The sequence below is a fragment of the Perca fluviatilis genome, chromosome 9 (assembly GCF_010015445.1).
Source record: "Perca fluviatilis chromosome 9, GENO_Pfluv_1.0, whole genome shotgun sequence".
NCBI classification, from domain to species: domain Eukaryota; kingdom Metazoa; phylum Chordata; class Actinopteri; order Perciformes; family Percidae; genus Perca; species Perca fluviatilis.
In genome coordinates, this window is record NC_053120.1 from 20,710,930 (window position 1) to 20,729,689 (window position 18,760).

The window sequence follows — 18,760 nt, forward strand, 5'->3', positions numbered from 1 at the left end:
TTGTTTGAGACAGCACACATCATATTGACATTTGTTCTTAGCTTGTGTTGTTTTGAACAATAACAGTGATGTTGATTGACCCAAACTAAACAGACAGACCTGTAAGTAAGAGTAAATATCTTGCTCTCATCCTTGAAATGGATGTGATTTGCTCTGGTCTCAGTTTTGACCTTTTAAAATCAAACAGGATTAATATAGAGACAATATTGTCACATAGGACAACTAGTCTTTGGAGTGGCAGATAATGACATGTTGGCTCATTAACAGGTGTCAAATAACCATCTCTACCTCAGGCATTTGGTCATATCCAGGTTATAATTATTCAAACAATGTTTTGAATGACATTATGAAGCAGCCCTATAGGTGAAGTAACTCCTTGAATTTCATCTAGCATGTTATAAGAGTTTAAGGAAACACCTTTGATTACCTATCAAGTCAAAAGCACAGTGCTTATACTCAAAAGTGAGAAGTGGTGATCCAGCTTATCTCACCATCTAAACTTGCGTGTAGATTTGCCGATAAAACTGACTCATTCAGGGTGGCTCATTTCAAACTCCCGTCTTACTCAATCTCAGCTGTGAGAAACCTTTGGAGCACTTCATATTCTTTATGGAGCACAGAAGAAATGTGTGTCTGCTTACTTGTGATTTGCTGAATGTTCACACTTGTGGCAAAGTTGGGAAACACTTTAAAATTTGATAAATGAAAAGATTAGATTTATTGCAATCTTTACTACAACACTTGACAAATAAATTACAAATAGCACTGCATAATGTTGCATAGCACCAGTGTAAATACACTGGAAACCCTAAATCCAGTTCTTTGGCAACTAAATGCATGTACAGACCTTAAAAAGTCCCAGTAAACTTCTCAACAGCATCCGGAACTCCAATAGATACGGTTATGAAAGCTTTTGTTTCAAGTTACAGCTCCTTAGGTCAAGCTCCAGTTTCATGGTCAAGAGCGGGAACTTGTTTGGCGATTCATATTACACCTCACAGAATCAGTAACTACAATTTTCGGGATTTTGCAGGGGATAGCTTGATCTTCAAGTCTGTATCAGACGTGTAAAGTCTTGTTCCCAGCATTGTCCTCCTCCCTGATCCGTGTCCTCTGGAGGTGGGACAGCTATCAGCTGATCAGGATGACAGCGTCACTTTCAGGAACTCTGCAACAACATGATCCAAAAAGAAGTATGAGACACCCAATGTGTCATCAACACCACCATATAAAGTGCGTACATGCTTTCTACAGGTACTTTAGGACATTAATAAGGGTGCATAAGTTTTCACATCAGTGACATTGATATAGCAGACAGACACACACACACACACACACGGTTTCTCCTAACTCTTGCTACTTTGTTGTTGCGATAATCTCCTACAGAGATCATCACAGTCGATTCCTAGGATTCACACCAGCACAAGAATTATTCTCTGGACTTCCAGGTCGGCCCTGACACACAGAGAGCCAACGAAGGGATGTGGGAAGAGGTTTGGATTTCTTGTGATTGTACCCATTCTCAGAATAAATCCACCAAAACAAGCACATTGAAAACGACAGCCTTTTCCCATGCATCCTGAACAGTTTCTTGTGTTTGGCTGTTTGCTCTCAAGAGAAACAGCTAAATATGTGCCTGGTTCATTAAATCTGTACATGATTAGACAGGTTTTCCTTCATCTTTATGATCTGCCATAAGCAGAAGCACATTTTACTGCTGAGTTTGCAAACCAAGTCTCAGACTCTCTATTCCACAAAGTCCTGCAGCCGTTTGAGGATGTGAATGTATTTCAAAGAGAGCAAGGAAGTTGTGCCCAATCATTCTCTTGGAGAGCAAAACTGACTCTGTACTACTGTATTTATAAATTGCCTCTATGCACAGCTTAGCTGTCCCTTTGTCAAATCCCCTTTAAAACTAGTATCCACTCTTTGGCCGCTGCTATATTAAACGGTGTAATCACACATGCTGACATGTATCAGGTAGACATTTTTGTCATTGTGGGACTCTGGTTAGCTACATTGAGTTACAACCTTTTCCATACCTGTCCATTCAACATTCAATTTCATTCACAAGACTCTTGAGCCACAATAAATTATTTTAACTGACAAAGTAGATATACTGGTTCCAAATAACAAGTTTTAAAATCCAAACAGAGGGTGACTCTTGCTCAACTTGCTTTCCAAACAAAATAACTTACTGCAGTAAAAGATGATAACAGTAGGAAGGCTAATTACATACAGATGAAATTTCATCCAGTTAAGACACTAACATGTTAGCTGAGAACGCTGATCTAATTTTTGGAAGAAGAAAGAGACAAAGATGGTCATAAAATGAAATTTGGTCAGTTGAGATGCTGCAAATGACTGCAATTACAGAATCTGTGTAACTTGACAAAAGTAATCCTAATGACAACAGGTCAGCCAATTCTAAAAAGGCCACTGGCAGTTTTACGCTAATCTCCACAGAGAGGATGCATAGTCAATTGTCAGTCGTGGATTACATTGCACTATAACACATTATTACATAATGACTCTGTAACTGAGACTACACTTCCTTAAACACTCAAGACAATCCAGAGCAGGATAACCGGATGGCTCCATGATAGAAAACGGCTGTGGAGAATACAGGAAGGACCGCAGAGTCAGAGTGTTAATGTCTGGTAAAACAATAATGATGGAAGAGCCCTGAGAGGAAAAACTGATACTTACATACTGTAAGAAAAAGAAGGAAAAGGTGTCCATCTTTAAACATATTGAGTTATTTTAGTTACATCACTCAGAATTATTTTTTTTTTTACAAATATTTGAGGCTCTGGCTTGCAGAAAATAGTCTGATGGCAAACACTGCACAATGCTATACAAGTGACGTCTTTTTGCCCTTGGTTATAAAATGGTCTATGTTTTTTTAAGTAGAAGAATGGTGTCTGTTTGCAGTTCAGCCATTTCCTGTTTCAAAACGGGAAAATAAATAATATTTAAAAAAAGTTATAAAACATTTTACGAATCTTTAAGAATGCAGAACCAAAAGCCAAAGTATGACACCGCAGTCTGGTGACGTGCTACTTTTGGTTGAGCTTTGTAACTTTTCAGCTTGGTAGAAACGGACAGTAAAAGAGGAAGCACCAACTTTTCAACAAGCACCATCAAGTTGTGCATAAATTCTACAGCACAGCTTCAAAATGGACGTGGTGAAATTATTACGTGACAAATGCAACTAATATTCAGACAAAATGTTCTCCGATTACAAAAGTAAGATAAGAAGTGATAAAGAAATAAGAGGATACAGTGTGAATTCATCTACCAAATAAAACCACACACCAGAGAGCCATTGCACTGTACTGTACTGCACATTAAAAAGCAATTAGAGTTAAACTTGCACCGCACATCAAGCTCAAATCAAATAACTCTTCCCAACTAACCATCATGCATTAACAAAACTTTTACGGCTCAGTTGTCCGAGGCTTAAGTGAGTATGGACCGTGGCCTGTTTATTTGGAAGGCAACATAGCAAGGAGGGAGCAATGGGGAGATGGGGGGGGTTCTTCCCAGTGCACAGCCTCAGTTTCTCTGTAATCAGCCCATCACTGGGTGTGTCTGCATAGCTCCCACCACTAATTTCATTGCTCTCAGACCACGTAAGACAGAGCCAAACCACAGTGTGGAGGAAACTCCAGTCTGCTGCCTGCTGATGATAGAGATCGGCTCATAGAAAAGGAATGAGCAGAAAATGGGGACATATAGACAAATATGATGCTGTAGCGAAAAAGGTATAAGCAAAGCAAACTGAGTTTTTCTACTCTTTTTCTTTTCAATATTTTTCTAAAATTTTCGAGACAAAACAATCAATTAATCGAGAAAATAATCAGCAGGTTAATTGATAATGAAAATAATCACACACTTACATCTTTCCCAGCAAAATCCAACAATGAAAGGGACGGATGTATTTAAAATTTCCGGCAGCAGCATAAAAGAAAAGAACTAAATAAGAAAAAGAACTAAAGTTGAACATGATAATAAAAAAAAAAAATTGCCAACTCAAATTAAGTAGCAGACATCACTGTACCGCCCACGCTGTTTGTTTGCAAAAACACCACAAAGAGGATTGTATATGAAAGAAAATGTAAAAATAAAATCTTCTTTCAGAAAAACCTTAAAGGGGTGATAGAATGCAAAACTGATTTTACCTTGTCTAAATCCCACTGACACCTCTTTCCTCTGCTAATCTCACTATTTGAAACTGCCTCTGAAAACGGGCAAATCTCAACGAGCCCCATAGTTGACGTCAACTATTGCGGCTCCTCCTCATTTGGCTCTAGTCTCTGTGTTTGTCACGCCCCAACATTTGCATAGGCTACACAACTGACCTGAGATCAGTTAGTCTTCTGAATCTAGGTCGTGCAGATCTCAGAAATCGTATACATTGTTCATCTGCTATTTTACCATTAAATTCACTTCTGAGACTTTTTTTATGCGAGAAATCAACTATGTAGAGGTCAAATATGGGCCATTTTACGAAAATTGATGTCTAATTGCAAATTTTGTCCAACTGTGTCGGAATTCAGCGGCCAGTGCTGCCTGGGCTGTTGCCTCGCCGCCCGGCCTGCCTTCCTTCACAGACCCCGGCCTGCTGTGAGCTTGATTGAGCTCCATTAGGCTGGCAACCCACAGCACTCCATACCCGCGCAAAGTCACCGTTTTGGGCTAATGGACTACGAAACACCGCTGCTCTGACAGAGCTCCAGGGCCTGCAACTCCCCTCTTCCTGCTAGCTAAATGCCCGGTGTATGTGAGTGAAAGTGCGGTCAGCAAGCTTGTTACGCCAGCATTCTCTTACCACAGGTTCCAGTTACTCTTTTAATGTGTGTAATTATAATGTGTTGATATATAAACAAACGATTGAGGAAATAAACGCCGCTTGTCCGTGAGTCTCATTGATAGAGCCTGCGGCTGGATGGAGCTCTATCAATGAGAGCTAGCTAGCTAGCCTCCTCTTAGAATACCTCTGGAATTCACAAATATTAATTAACTTGAAATCGGACACCGTTGTTAGCTTTATAGGACATTTAGTTAGATGTTGTATAAGTGGCGTGGCGAAATTCAAACTGTAAATATACTCGAATTACGACCAAAAATGAAGCTAACTATCTGTGATTTGTAGCTACACATAGATAGGATTGAAGGGACAGTCGCAGCTAACGAAACAGCGGCGTTTGGTAGCTAGTCCATTAGCCCAAACGGTGACTTTGCGCGGGTATGAGGTGCTGTGGGCTGCCAGCCGTGCCAGAGCTCAATCGAGCTCACAGCAGGCCGGGGTCTGTGGAGGAAGTCAGGCCGGGCAGTGAGGCAGCAACACAGGCAGCACTGGCCGCTCAACTCCGACACACAGTTTTACCAAATTTGCAATTAGCCATCCATTTTCGTAAAACGGCCCATATTTGAGCTTTATATAGTTGATTTCTCGCATAAAAAAGTCTCAGAAGTGAATGTGGTAACGAAACATTGCAGTGTCTGGAATATGAGATTCTGTCGCGTCTCTAATGTGTGTGATAGAATGTATTGTGTATTCGGGATTCGCTCAACCAATCAGCACGCGTCTCTAATGCGTGTGTATGGCGATTCACTCAACCAATCAGCGCGCATCTCTACGTGTGTGTACGGGGATAAGGCTCAACCAAGCAGCACGCAGCTCATCTAAATATTCATGACCATACCATATTTGGAAGAAAAGCTCTTGTTACAAATAGGGCCAAAACACAGGGATGCATAAGGGCCAATAAAATATCAACCAGGCCATTTTCAGCCCAACTAATGTTACATACCCCATTAGGAGACCATAACGAACAGTGTGAAATACCCTATATAATCATTCTATCACCACTTTAACAAACCCCTCGGTTGAGGTACAACAGAAATTTCTAATAACAATGGGGAGACATTTTCCCATGGCTGTAAAACCAATAACAGAAAGAAAAGTTCTAATCTACAACAACCGTCATAATGTAAAGTGACCGACAATACAGTAGAGGAAAAACAGATGTGTTACTAGCTTACACACTGTCCTTGAGCAAGGCGTTTAAAACATAATCATCTACAGTACAGTATATAGGGCCCTATCTTGCACCTGGCGCAAAGCCCGACATAAGTGTCTTTGCTATTTTAAGACTGTCCAGCGCCCACGTCGTTTAAATAGAAAATGCACCTGCACCCATTCTTGGCGTACTGCTATCTTGAGCCAGTGGGAAGTGATCGCGCCATTGACCACGAAAAACCTGGTCTGAGGTCAATAACGCAGCATTTCACTGCTATTTTAACAGCGCATCAGTAAAATGTGCCTAGGCTTATTAACAGCGCACGTACACTATGACTCACACACACACACACACACACAGAGACACACACACACACACACACACACACACACACACACAAAACACACACACACACACACACACACACACACACACACACACACACACACACACACACACACAGCAATGCCCCAAAGTACAAAAGCACACTAATAGCAATGCACCAAGTACAAACGCGCCTGGCTTTTAAAAGGGACTGGGAGACGACACGGATTGGTTTATAGCATGTTATGCCACACACCTCTGAATTAATGAAGACACCAAGTACAACCCTTCTGAACCATGCGCCCGGCGCACTGACCCTTTTTTCCGCCGTCAAACTAGCAAAAGTGGATTTGGACATGCCCTAATATTACCTGCGCCAGGCACTTCACGCCGTGCGATTAGATCGTTAAAATAGGGCCCAATTTCACTCATGTTTCAGTGATGAGAAGTCATGTTTGTACAGTGCAGCTTCCAGGTGTGAATGTATGTGCAGCAGGGTGGGAGTAAAAATATGATTAAAGCATCATGATTGTAAACATGCTCATACCGTTGGCAGCAGCACAACACAGAGTATCTGACATCAACGTCTGTCTGACTGCTCTCCTCTAGAACAGGAAAATCGTTCTGCTCTCTGAGGAACTTCTGCAGGTCCGTCAGTGGGAATCCGTCCTTTTGGAACCTCTGTCGATGAAAAACGCAAAGAAATGCAAGCAATTGAAACACAACACTTTTTTCATACTAGACTTTAGAAACCAACTCCACGCTGGATAATGATGATGAATCTACATGGAACAAACAACTAAAAATATTTTAGCAGAAATCTTTTTTGTCTTGCAACTTCTCAAACCAGCTAATTGTTGTGAGTGGAGTACTGTGAAATATTTCCCATGGCTTTCCTTTACTAAACTTCCTTTCATGGCATAAAAAAAGATTAAAAGTTAAATTTGTGCCACAGCTTTCACTTCACTAAACCCAAACCAGAGCAGAAGTACCTTGATGGTTTCATAGGAGTCGGTGATGAGGGCGATGAAGAGCGACAGCACCATGTAGATGAACAGGGAGATGAAGGAGTAGAGGTAGGCCCGGCTGAAGAGCCACACCAAAGTGTTTTTGTCCTTCAGCTGGGCGAACGTGGTAAACATGTCGTCTCCGTTCAACAGGGAGAACAGGCACTCCGCCACACGACTCAGGCCCTCAAACTAGAAACATTAAGAGGGGACGGAAGATTGGATGAAAGTTACAAATGCTATAAACGGTTAACAAGATAAAACTGATAATGAACGGAATAGCAAAGCAGAAAATATATATTTCTGCTACACAAACAACTGTTCTAATATCTGATTTAATATCTAATTACTGTACTGTTTTTACATCATATATAAAGTTTTCACACAAAAATAAAACCCAGACTGGTTGAACTAGCGCGCGCTGGGTGACATTTACAACCTTTGACGAGGGGTCGTAAGACGTAGCTGCATTTTAAAGCTGTCACAAGTAGGTCGGCAACAATTACTTTCATGATCAATTCATTCCCATCATTAGCTTCAAATGCCTGAGGTGATGTTTCATCCACTTAACACTCTGAAACCTAAAAAACAAACAACACTTTAAGAGCTAAATATATTTATAAGACACTCACAAGTGAGAAGCTGGAAGTATGGCATGGAATTATTAAATAGTTGCTTATCGACTCACTGATTAATCGAATAATCATTTCCGATCTAGTAACAAGCTAAAAAAGATGGGAACCACAAGACAAAGCATGGAGCCTCCTGAATCTCAAAACTGGAAAGTGAGTTACTCAAGATAACTAATTAGATTAATAGTACTAATATACTGTATGAGACATGCAAAAGTACGAGAAGTAGTGTGTTCAAGTAAATAAAATGTACAGCCAGTTTAAAACCGTACCGTGCCTGTATGTACATTTCCCAACAAGCATCTTTTGACTGTAGATTTGACATCATTTTACAAATAAAATTGGTCCTTACAGAGATAGGCTTACAAAGAAGGAGAAGGGAGGTGCAGAATACCGACAGAAGCATGATGGTTGATAGTTACATAGGTGGAATGATAAAAGAAAGTAGGACAAACAAAAAGACAGATGGCTAAAAAGGGAGAGCCTGAAAGCCAGACACTAACATTATGAAAGAAGCCAATTTCCCCAAGAATGTGATAGCATCTAAATACAACATCCCACTGCGACGGTATGGATTACAGCACTTGAAGACGTGTGGGATGGCAAGTCCTCGAACATCCTCTGTTTATTCCTTCAGTAAATACACAGAGGATCCTGGAGGGGCTGACAGCACACTACAGGGGACTCCCCCAGCCACCACAATGTAAATATCGTGACCAAGTCTCAGTTAACTGTATCAGGGAACTAAAAACCTGTTTTACATCAACTGCAGGAATAGCAGCACCGCAGATCATCACTTTCACTGAAGCTGAAATTAATGTGACAGTAATGTTATACATAACATAAACTTTTCTTGTAGGGTTGGACAGGGAAGCACAACTGCATTTAACAACTAATTCTAACTGTGCACCATTTACGATACAATCTGTGCTTTATAATAATTAAAAGCAGTAAAAAAAAAAAAAAAGTCAACAAAATCAGTCCATAATTTATTTACAGTAGTTACTTCTCTTCATTTAAGATGATCAACAAATTTACATATGGGTCAGTGGGACATCAGTTCACCCCGGGGCGGTGATCTCAGTCTATCTCACAGCTGTCTCTCCAACAGTATGAGCACTGCCTTGTTTAGACGCCCACTGCTGCTTGGACTTCCGTAAATAATTTATCCTAACGGGCAAGGACCGCTAAACACACATATTTTCCCTAATGGCACTCGCTGTCCAAGGACCTCCCAGTTAAGGTGACCATCTGAGTTGAAGCTGTGGGACTCCCCTTTCCAAATGTCCCCTGATTGCAGTAAAAATAACTGTTGACTTTGTGTTTTCAGAGCATAGAAAAACAATACCGTTACATTTACCGTTACTTTCGGTTTCTCACTTTCTAGTCTATTGTAACGTTGCTATGTTGTGTGAACTTTAAAAGTGTGGTAAACTTTCTCCATTTGGGGCAGCTGATTGGATTGTTTTATGGCGACTTAGGGGTTTAAAATGCTAAGACTAAGACTTACACCCCCAGTTTGAGTCCTGCAGAGGACCTTTGTTGCATGTCATACCATTTTTTGTCGCCTTTTAATCCCCAAGACCTCTACGCTGTCCTCTGTCTGATAAAAGGGGAAATCAATCCCACAAAAAAATACTTAAATGTGGTTGTTTCTATCAGAGACTAGGGTGTGTGTGTGTGTGTGTGTGTGTGTGTGTGTGTGTGTGTGTGTGTGTGTGTGTGTGTGTGTGTGTGTGTGTGTGTGTGTGTGTGTGTGTGTATGAATGTGGAGAGAACTCCCAGTTTATGATGTTCAAAATGTGGTTGTAGGGACAGAAAGCTGCTCTTATTGATGCTTGAGGTTTCAAGGAGAAGATCCATGCTGACATCTAGTGGGGAGGAAGTCTGATATGTTTTTCCCACTGTAAATTTTTGATAAAACCTTTAAGCATGACATCTATCACGCCCGCCGATAGAGGGGGACAAACAGGTCAGGCCCAGGTTAGGAGGGGGCCCAGAACTGGGCCCTCATTAAATTATGGAATAATTAAAAAAAAAATATTTAAATAGGCCAATTTGTGGAAAAATATGTAATATTTGAGTTACATAAAAGCTTTTTATTTGTTTTCTTCCTAATGGTCCTTGAAATAGTGGTCAAGAACCACCCCCCCCCCTCAACACAAAAATAGTTTGGCCAATGATCAAAATTTGATGTTGTCATTTGATTAGAAGTTCAGTACGCTCAAAATGTCCAGTCAGCACAAGTGTGATGCTCAGAAAAGGAAAGAAAAGAGAAGAGAAGAAGAAAATAGAGGCCTTAGAGATTTTCTAAACAATGAAAAAAAAAAAAAGGTAGTGACAGTGAAGCTGGAACTAGTAAAGTCAACGTAGAGCAAGTTAGCGCAGCCAGCGTTTACGAGCCTTGTAACGTAACCTAACAGGCCAGCTCCAATGTTAACGTCCATTAGCCTGACACAACACGTTATCTTTGACAGAAACAGTTGAGTTTGGTAGCTCTGTCAGAGAGGATGAGACAGAGAGGAGAGAGATCCAGCTGCAGTCAGGTGACAGAGAGAGTGATGCGGGAGGGGCCCGCTGCCCCGCAAGGGAGGGACAGAGTCAGGCCACCTTGAGAGAGAGAGAGAGAGAGAGAGAGAGAGAGAGAGAGAGAGAGAGAGAGAGAGAGAGAGAGAGAGAGAGAGAGAGAGAGAGAGAGAGAGAGAGAGAGTGATGCGGGAGGGGCCTGCTGCCCCGTCGGAGAGTCTGAGCAGGATGGATCAGAGACTGATCACACACTTAATTTCAGCGAGAGATGTGAGGAGAGGAGAGGAGAGGAGAGGAGAGGAGAGGAGAGGAGACAAGAGGAGAGGAGAGGAAGATCAGAGGAGAGGAAGAGCAAGGGAAAAGGAGAGGTCTGGGGGCCCATTTAAGATCATCTCGTCCCGGGCCCAGGCAAGACAGGAAGGGGTTAAGTCACGAAAAAGAGCCTCAATAGTTCCCCTAATTTCCACAACTCTGACAATAATATTCAGTGCAGGCATTCAGACCAGCAACTGCCCCACCATAAATTCACTTCTCTAATCTCCGACCCTCAGGCCTCCACATCCTCTGCTCTCACCAAACCAGTTATGAGAGTTACCTTCTCGTGGTATGGCCCCAGTACGATCCACCCGCAGAAGGTGTAGCCAAGGTAGATCATGCCGGCACAGCAGCAGAAACGCAGGACCTTGGGGAAGGCTGCTTGCATGGTTAAAATCAACACCTAGACACACAGGAAGCATGGAGACATAAAAGTAATTGGTAAACGAATCATGAAAGAATGTGTGAAGACATTTGATTAGGGGTAGAGAGGGGTGGAATAAGGTTCACAGACTCACGTTGTATTTCTGGAAGTATCCCAGGTACCGGATCACGCCGACCCACACCAATAATGTGGACGTTCCCAGGAAGATACTGCATACGTCATAACTGGTCAGACTCTACAGGAGAGGAAAACAAAGAGCACTGAGAAAACTGTTGGAAATCAGGCCTTAGTAAAGCCCTGAAGGATTAGCTAATATTTAGTTTTACACCCCAGCCTCAGTCTGAATCTAAAAACTTCTCTCTACTGTAGATACATTTAGTCAATTTGCATTGTTCCCCTCTGCTACCAGATTTCAGTACCTTGCATCCTTATATAGTACCACTCCAATCAAAAGGTGAAAAAAAACCTTCTTGCGCCGCAACTACACACCAAACAATGGCTCTGATTTCTTCTATCAAAACAGAATACATGCGCAGTAGCTCAAAAAACAGAAACAGAGTAAACTAGATTTGTCAAAATAAATACCTAATGTGTAATGTAATATTCAACAGCTTTTGTGTAATACAATGTGCATTAACCGCAAGCTGTAATAACAAACATTTTAACATTTTAGTTAAGTTTTTTTAGTTAACTTTGGCTCCTACAGATGCTTTTATAAAAAGAAATGTCGTTCAAGGGTTGTTGTTGTTGTTCAAAAGCCTCAGTTAGGGGGGGGAGTGTATAAGGGCAAAGTTTTGTTTCCACTTCTGTCAAGCTTGGGTTAAACACTCAGCATATATAAAAATATATTAAATAAAAAGACAGTCAGGTTAAAATAAACTTGTCTTTACAGTGTCAACATTAAAACCTTGAACTCCAAAGTCCACCAGACACTAAGACACTCCCAGAATTGTATTTAAATTTTTTGGGAATTTTCAGCCTTTATTTTTGAGAGGACAGATGAAGAAATGAAAGGGGAGAGAGAGAGAGAGAGGGGGGAATGACATGCAGCAAAGGGCCGCAAGTCGGAGTCGAACCCGGGCCCGCTGCGTCGAGGAGTAAACCTAAAAGCTATCCGGGCGCCCCAGAAATGTAGCTCAGCGTAAATTCAGTCAGGTTGACTCCTCTTACGTTGTCTCTCTTCTCTTCAACTGATCAGCTGGGCAGTGGGTGTTTCGGTTTTGTATACCAATTAGAATCGGGCACTTATGTTCTAACCAATCACAGCAGTCTACCTTGTTTTAAATCTGTTCTCTCTCCTGCTTCTGTCAGTTGTGTTTTCAGACGAGTGCGACCCGCCTCCTCCCCTTCCACCTCCGGGCCTTTTCGGCCGTGTTCTCGGTCTTCTCCCGGCTGGCGGCTCGTGTTCCGTCTTTGGATTCTTCTCACCACCACCAGTGTCTAGTTTCCATTGGGGGATGTGTTTGGTTTTCCTACACATTAGATTTGTATAGATGCCCCTTTACAATGGAGACTAATCTCCAAATAATTGTTTGTACCTACGTGGTTATATCTTAGTAGTAAATGTTGCATATCTGCAACGGAGTCCCTCCTGATTGAATTGTATTTCTTGATTGCTTCATAAATCACAGGACATAAAATCAAAGGTGACTCCTTCACATTTCTATGAAGCCGACTGCTTAAAACCTTTGGTTTCATTCTTTTCTTTTTACTTAATCTTATTATTTTATTTGACATATGACATGTAGTAATCCATGTCAGTTATAGGCCCAATACAGTAACCTTCTCTCTAAGACAGAAGTGCATGATTCAGTTTACCTTTGCTTGTATTTCCATCTTTAGTATGGATCCAATTATGGCCAAGAGGTCGCTGACAATGACCAGCACATACCAGCCTTTCAGAAACTCCTTCTGGTCATCCTCACACACTTTATGGTTGTAGTTGTCGTGGAAGAATCTGGAGAATCTCTTAAAATACACAAATGCAAGTTCAGTATCTCATAGATCTACCACACAGTATCACAGGATCAATTGATGAGTTAATGTGTACATGTGATATAGATGGCATTTTAGATTTTGTATTCCCGCGTGTGATATTGTATTGATATACTGTACAGTGGGAGGCTGAACAGCTGACCTGGAGTAACCTGACAGCCAGCACGATGGAGCGGGTGCACAGCACAGCCGATGTGAGGCAAACAAGAATGACAAAGCCGTCAAACACCAGGAGATACTGTGTGTTCTTCTGAGCTGAAACAGAGACAAAGAGTGTGTGTGTGTGTGTGTGTGTGTGTGTGTGTGTGTGTGTGTGTGTGTGTGTGTGTGTGTGTGTGTGTGTGTGTGTGTGTGTGTGTGGTTATCTTTAACATAACTCCCTCACACTCATTACTGATAACTACTACAAGTTTACAGGAAAACGCCTCACTAACAGTCAACAGTAAAAGGCATTTGTATTTTTTTGGGGTCAAATAGTTTTGTTTATAGGTTTTCAGAAAACCCGTGCTGCGATCGAACGCGTTTGGACAGGCTAATACAAAATTTAAATAAACTAACCAAGTCCCCATGACACCAAGGAAAATACAAGGGATATGCATATGCATGGCAACTTCTGTCTGCACTCTAGAATAGCCAAATTGTACAAAAAGCTCTTAATCCCATAATCTGTCCTGTTTTTGCCTTAATGTCTGTTTATACTTGTTTTAAAATTGTTGTTTTTGTTTTCTCCATTAGGTTAGACAACTACACCTTACCTGTCCCAGATATCTTCCAGTCTCGACATGCACAGCTCTGAGTGTCTATGTCCAAGAATATTTTCACCTTTCCACTGTGACACTGGTTGTCAAATGTTATCTAGGGGACAAGGCCAAAGGAAAGCAGTAGTTGTATTATCATGGAATGCTGTGTGGGCAATACAGTTCAACAATTTGTTTCTGTTTCTCTCTTATCTGTGGTTTATATGCAACACTTTTCAAAACATTGTAAGATTGGTTTATTGAAGTTGTCCGCACTACACCTCTCAATGACGGAAAGTATCAAATTGTTCACCTGGATTTCACCTGCTTATGTACACTTCATTTCATAATGACTTCACTATATTGGGAATATGGGTGAACCATACCGTAACGTAGAACGAGTAGCAATCAGGTAACTCCCGTGAACGCACCGTCTGTAGGTTAATTCCCTTCAGCTGGAAGGTTATTTTGATGTCAACCAGCCTGAAAGCAAAATGAAGGATTTTAATGTAGAACAGAGAAAAGTAAATGATGTGCGTTAGCTGCAGTCACATACAGTACACTGTACTAGTATAGTAGCATGTGTATACCTGTAAAAGTCCAGCTCAAAAAATGATGAATTCTGGGTTTTCCATTGGTTTGCAGTCTTTGGATCATGCGACACACAAACTATAAGAGAGGAGATAAATGAGTGAGAAAACGAACACCGTCTCTGAGATCTTATTTTGCCCCAAAGGTATGTGGTTTCTCCTAATATTGATTATTTAGTAATTCAGTTTCTACCATACTGATATTGGTATTTGAAAGTAAAAGAAAAAAAAAAAAAAAAACACTAACAGCAACCCTGACTGACATTTTTACAGTACATTTTAAAAGGTAAACTTCACTGGTAATTAAATAAGTATAAATACCATGAAAAAACACAAATATAACAAATGTAAAATGAATCTGAATTCTTGAATGCATCGTGTGTCTTGAATTAACTTTTTTGGCTGTTTAATACATGCAATCAGAAAATGTGTATTCCTTTAAAACACCTACAGACAGTGGTGGAGAGTAACTAAGTACATTTACTTAAGTCCTGTACTAAGTACAATTTTGAGGTACTTTACTTGAGCATTTCCATTTTCTGCTACGTTGTACCAATTTCAGACACAAATATTGTACCGTTTACTCAAACACATTTATTTGACACCTTTAGTTACTTTGCAGATGTAGATTATTAATACAAAATATAAATCAACTAACAGATTATCGAGAAAGATAAATATTTATTCATCCCACAAATTACGCAGCAGTAGCGTTATATAAAGTAGTTAAAATAGGCACCACCTTTGTCAGTTGCAATTAAAGTAATGAACACATCAATGTGTCAATAAGTATGATTCAATGATACAGTATATAGGCTACATTATTCTGAAATGAGCCATTTTGATTACCTTTGGTACTTGCTAATACATTTGTACTTTCACTTGAGTACAATTTTGAATGCATGTCGACTTTTACTTGTAACAGAGTATTACTACACCCCAGGTTTTGCTACTTTTACTTAAGTAAAAGGTCAGAGTACTTCTTCCACCACTGAATACAGGTGATCAAGTTTGCAATTGACCATGTACTGTGACATAAAACGTGTGCAACATATTCTAAATTACAGGGGTATTCTAAAGCAAATAAAAATATTGACAACAGAACAACAATAAAGTCTCCTCTCACCTGTCTCCAGCTGGGCGTCTATATCATAGACCTGATCTGAGGGCTCCACGCTGCCTCTCTTGTAGTACTGTTTACAGATGACGAGAGGCAGCAGCTCGCCGTCTTCATCCTTACCGTAACCAATGGAACCCACAGAGAGCCGGCCCAACTGGCTGTACTATAAATATCAGAAGCCTCAGGTAAAACAAACTGTACCGGGGTGATTTACATAATGTCGGAGAGAAGCTGCAAACTGCCGTATCAAACAACAACACAAAGCCTGGTCAACTGAATAAAATATAGTAGTTCCCTTAGCAACCCTGTTTCACAGGATTAAAATGTAAGCTAAATGCTAATAGTTTATATCATAATGACTACTATTCTGAGAAATGTAGTTATTCTAATACCCGTCTACATTATCATAATGGTGTTCACGTTTCCGATTGTCTGCGTGCTGTGCAAGTCTTATTTATACAGTCTATGGTGTCGATGTGTCTCGATTCCTCAAGGATACGGGCTTATCTGCGTTACTATGACCATGATAGGATGTTTACATATGTTACACATAAATCGGGGTACTCTAAAAACTCAAATCATAACCAGGATACTAGTACGCATGTCCATGAAATTAAAAACAATTACCATTTTATCATCAAATTAATTTTAACATTTTTGAAACAGCTGTGTTTTCATTTCTTGACAGTCTAACAGTAGAACAATATAAAATTACCCCAATAACCTAAAATCTAACGTTAGTTCAACCTAACCCTTAGGAATGAGGCTGCGTTCAAGTCATGTCAAAGAAACCCTTACTGTAACACCAATTTCCAACTTGCAGCAATCATGTCAAAATCAAAAACACAGATGCCTCACGTCAGCAAAGAGTCGTTCAAGGTAATTAAACACAAATGTAACGGGCAAAGTGTCTGTTAATACACAGAAGCTGTCAACATGCAAATCTTTCCAATCTCTTCCACATGACATGAACGCTACATTACAAACATGACTTTCCTTGCTTTTTTTCAAAGCAGTGGTTAAGTGCAATAGCAGGGAGTGTGGGTGAGTAAGGTGAGGGGGTCCAACTTGCCTGATCCAGGACATAAAACAGACTGTCATAAACACTTTGTTGGGTGTAGACAGCAACACTGTAGTCGTCCTCATCCACCCCACCGTAGTCCTTCAGGAAAAGGTTTTTGAGGGCCATCGTGTTCTCCTCCTTATAGGACACCACCAGCTGGTTGTTGAGGCCGAACAGGATGAGCTACGGAGGAAACAACGGGGAACATTTATGTTTCATGTAGATACTTGGTGAAGGAAACTAACTACATTTAATCCTGTTTAGCATTTACACTTTTTGGAATATTTTCAAAGCCAACTCTGAAACCAAAAATAGTTTTTTTTTACTTAAATCATTATGGACTGCAGTATGTTGTCCATTTTATTTAGTAATTTCCCAATTTCTTCACTTACAACACAGATTTGGACTTTGTCTTCTCAGAATTTTAAAGATTGCATAAAACTTTATCTCCTAGCTAGTAACTTTTAAAGAAGTATCTTTATATCTTAAGTAAAATATTGATTGATTGATTGATTGATTGATTTTCGGTTTTGTTTTTTTGTTTACTGTTGTCCACTACTGAAACAAAATCATTTTCTAGTGCAACATCAGACCAAATTAACTCCCAACTCCATCTTTATAGCAGCGAGAAGAGCAAGGTTCAGATGTATGGGACTGGTTCACTTCTTTCGTCATCTTCCGTTTGAAAAGAAACAAACGGAGATTATGTAGGACCGTGTTTATTCATAAACATTTACTGCAGTAGTCTACATGCCTTGGACAGATTACAGTTCCAGGTCCAGGAAGCATGTTTCTGGGTGGATCTTTTTTCCTAATCTACATTAACATCAATCCCAACTGTACATACTTGTGTGGTGATCATGCCGATTTTCAGAATCTGCACCACAAGTTTCCAGGGTAATTGTCTTCGGGCCCGGTACTTTTCACACGGGCTCATGAAGTAATACTTCAGGTCATCTCTCAGGTTCTCCTCTTTGATAATATCTTGGGTTGAGACAGAGCTGAAACAAAAGTTACAACACAATGGAATATCGTGCAAAAAAAAAAAAAAAAAAGTATGAAGAGGCCAGGATACAGCACTGCAGATTCAAGAAAAAAACAGAAGTGAAAGCAAATATGATTTCATGATAATTTCCATGAGCTATAGTCATCCCTCACAGGAAGGACTGCATGAACTGAGCACACTGCCTGCATTCATGGTGCTGCCTGGGTTTAAGTCCAAGGTCAGCTCAGGGAGTGCACTTTCAATATTTTCCCAACAGTGTGTCGCCCAAAAGCTCCCCTGAGTACACATTTTACAGTTGTGGAAAATTAACCTTAAATGAGGTTTTTGTTAAATTACTAATTTTACAGTTATTTTCAGTGTTCAGTGTGTCTGGTCCGGTCATTCTCCCTGACAGAAACCAGGCGACATGTAAACAGGGTTTATGTTCATTTTGGCAACTAAATCCGCTGTTTTCGTTTAACCTACAAATTAAATTTCAGAAACATCCATTTTATACTATTTAATACTTGTCTAAAACATGCCCCCTAAGGGAGTTTTGAACCCGTCATTAAAAATAAAAATAACTTACCTAATTGAATTGCTCCGGTCCAGATATCGAACCAATAATTCCATTATTGATTATCCACGTGGACACAGCACTTAATCGAGTACGTAGTTGTCAAACAAACAGACACTTACAGCAGAGAGAAGTCTCTTCTTCAGCTGGGTTTTCTGTGACATCACGCACCTTCCAGTCAGCCAATCAGGAAATGAGTTTCAGGCGGCGTAAAGGTTTCCAACCTAGGGTCCGTGAGCCACCAGTGGTCACCGAGTGGATCGAAATGGTTCCAACGGTAAAAAAAAAATAAAAAAATAAAATATTAAGATGCTTTATCTGTACTGTTCTTCAATTATTGTCGTGATTACATGGAAATTACACTAACTTTTCACAGAAAAGTTCTGAATTTCTTTTTTTTTTTAATGTTTTGTTGGCCTGAAAACTAGTCATGTTAAAGGGTCTGGTCTAAAAAATACTGATATCAGCCTGTAAT

At 40.3% G+C, this 18,760-nt stretch overlaps 1 protein-coding gene across 2 annotated transcripts; it reads right to left on the minus strand.

Annotated features, from left to right (window-relative positions):
- Nucleotides 1-694: 694 nt before the first annotated feature.
- Nucleotides 695-18,498, minus strand: mcoln2 (mucolipin TRP cation channel 2). 2 transcript variants are annotated; one of them, XM_039812262.1, is made up of 14 exons: nt 18,298-18,498; nt 17,571-17,724; nt 16,733-16,906; nt 15,667-15,823; nt 14,541-14,619; nt 14,337-14,433; nt 13,969-14,068; nt 13,356-13,468; nt 13,037-13,186; nt 11,352-11,453; nt 11,114-11,236; nt 7,346-7,552; nt 6,901-7,034; nt 695-1,168 (listed from the first exon to the last, which is right to left on the minus strand). In XM_039812262.1, the coding sequence occupies exons 1-14, from the start codon at nt 18,339-18,341 to the stop codon at nt 1,132-1,134; spliced, it is 1,671 nt and encodes a 556-aa protein (XP_039668196.1). In that variant the 5' UTR covers nt 18,342-18,498; the 3' UTR covers nt 695-1,131. The 2 variants fall into 2 exon arrangements, with proteins under 2 accessions (XP_039668196.1, XP_039668197.1); XM_039812263.1 differs by lacking the exon at nt 18,298-18,498 and having other exon boundaries at nt 15,667-15,818; nt 17,571-17,703.
- Nucleotides 18,499-18,760: the final 262 nt, after the last annotated feature.

What these genes read in the sequence shown, in the direction of transcription:
- mcoln2 (XM_039812262.1), bottom strand. Translation starts at nt 18,341, where the DNA reads ATGGAATTATTGGTTCGATATCTGGACCGGAGCAATTCAATTAG. An exon ending in GCTACTCGTTCTACGTTACG is followed by an intron (nt 14,069 to 14,336) that starts GTATGGTTCACC and finishes CTTGTCCCCTAG; the next exon opens with ATAACATTTGACAACCAGTG. An exon ending in GTGTTGTGCTGCTGCCAACG is followed by an intron (nt 1,169 to 6,900) that starts GTATGAGCATGT and finishes ATGTTGTTGCAG; the next exon opens with AGTTCCTGAAAGTGACGCTG.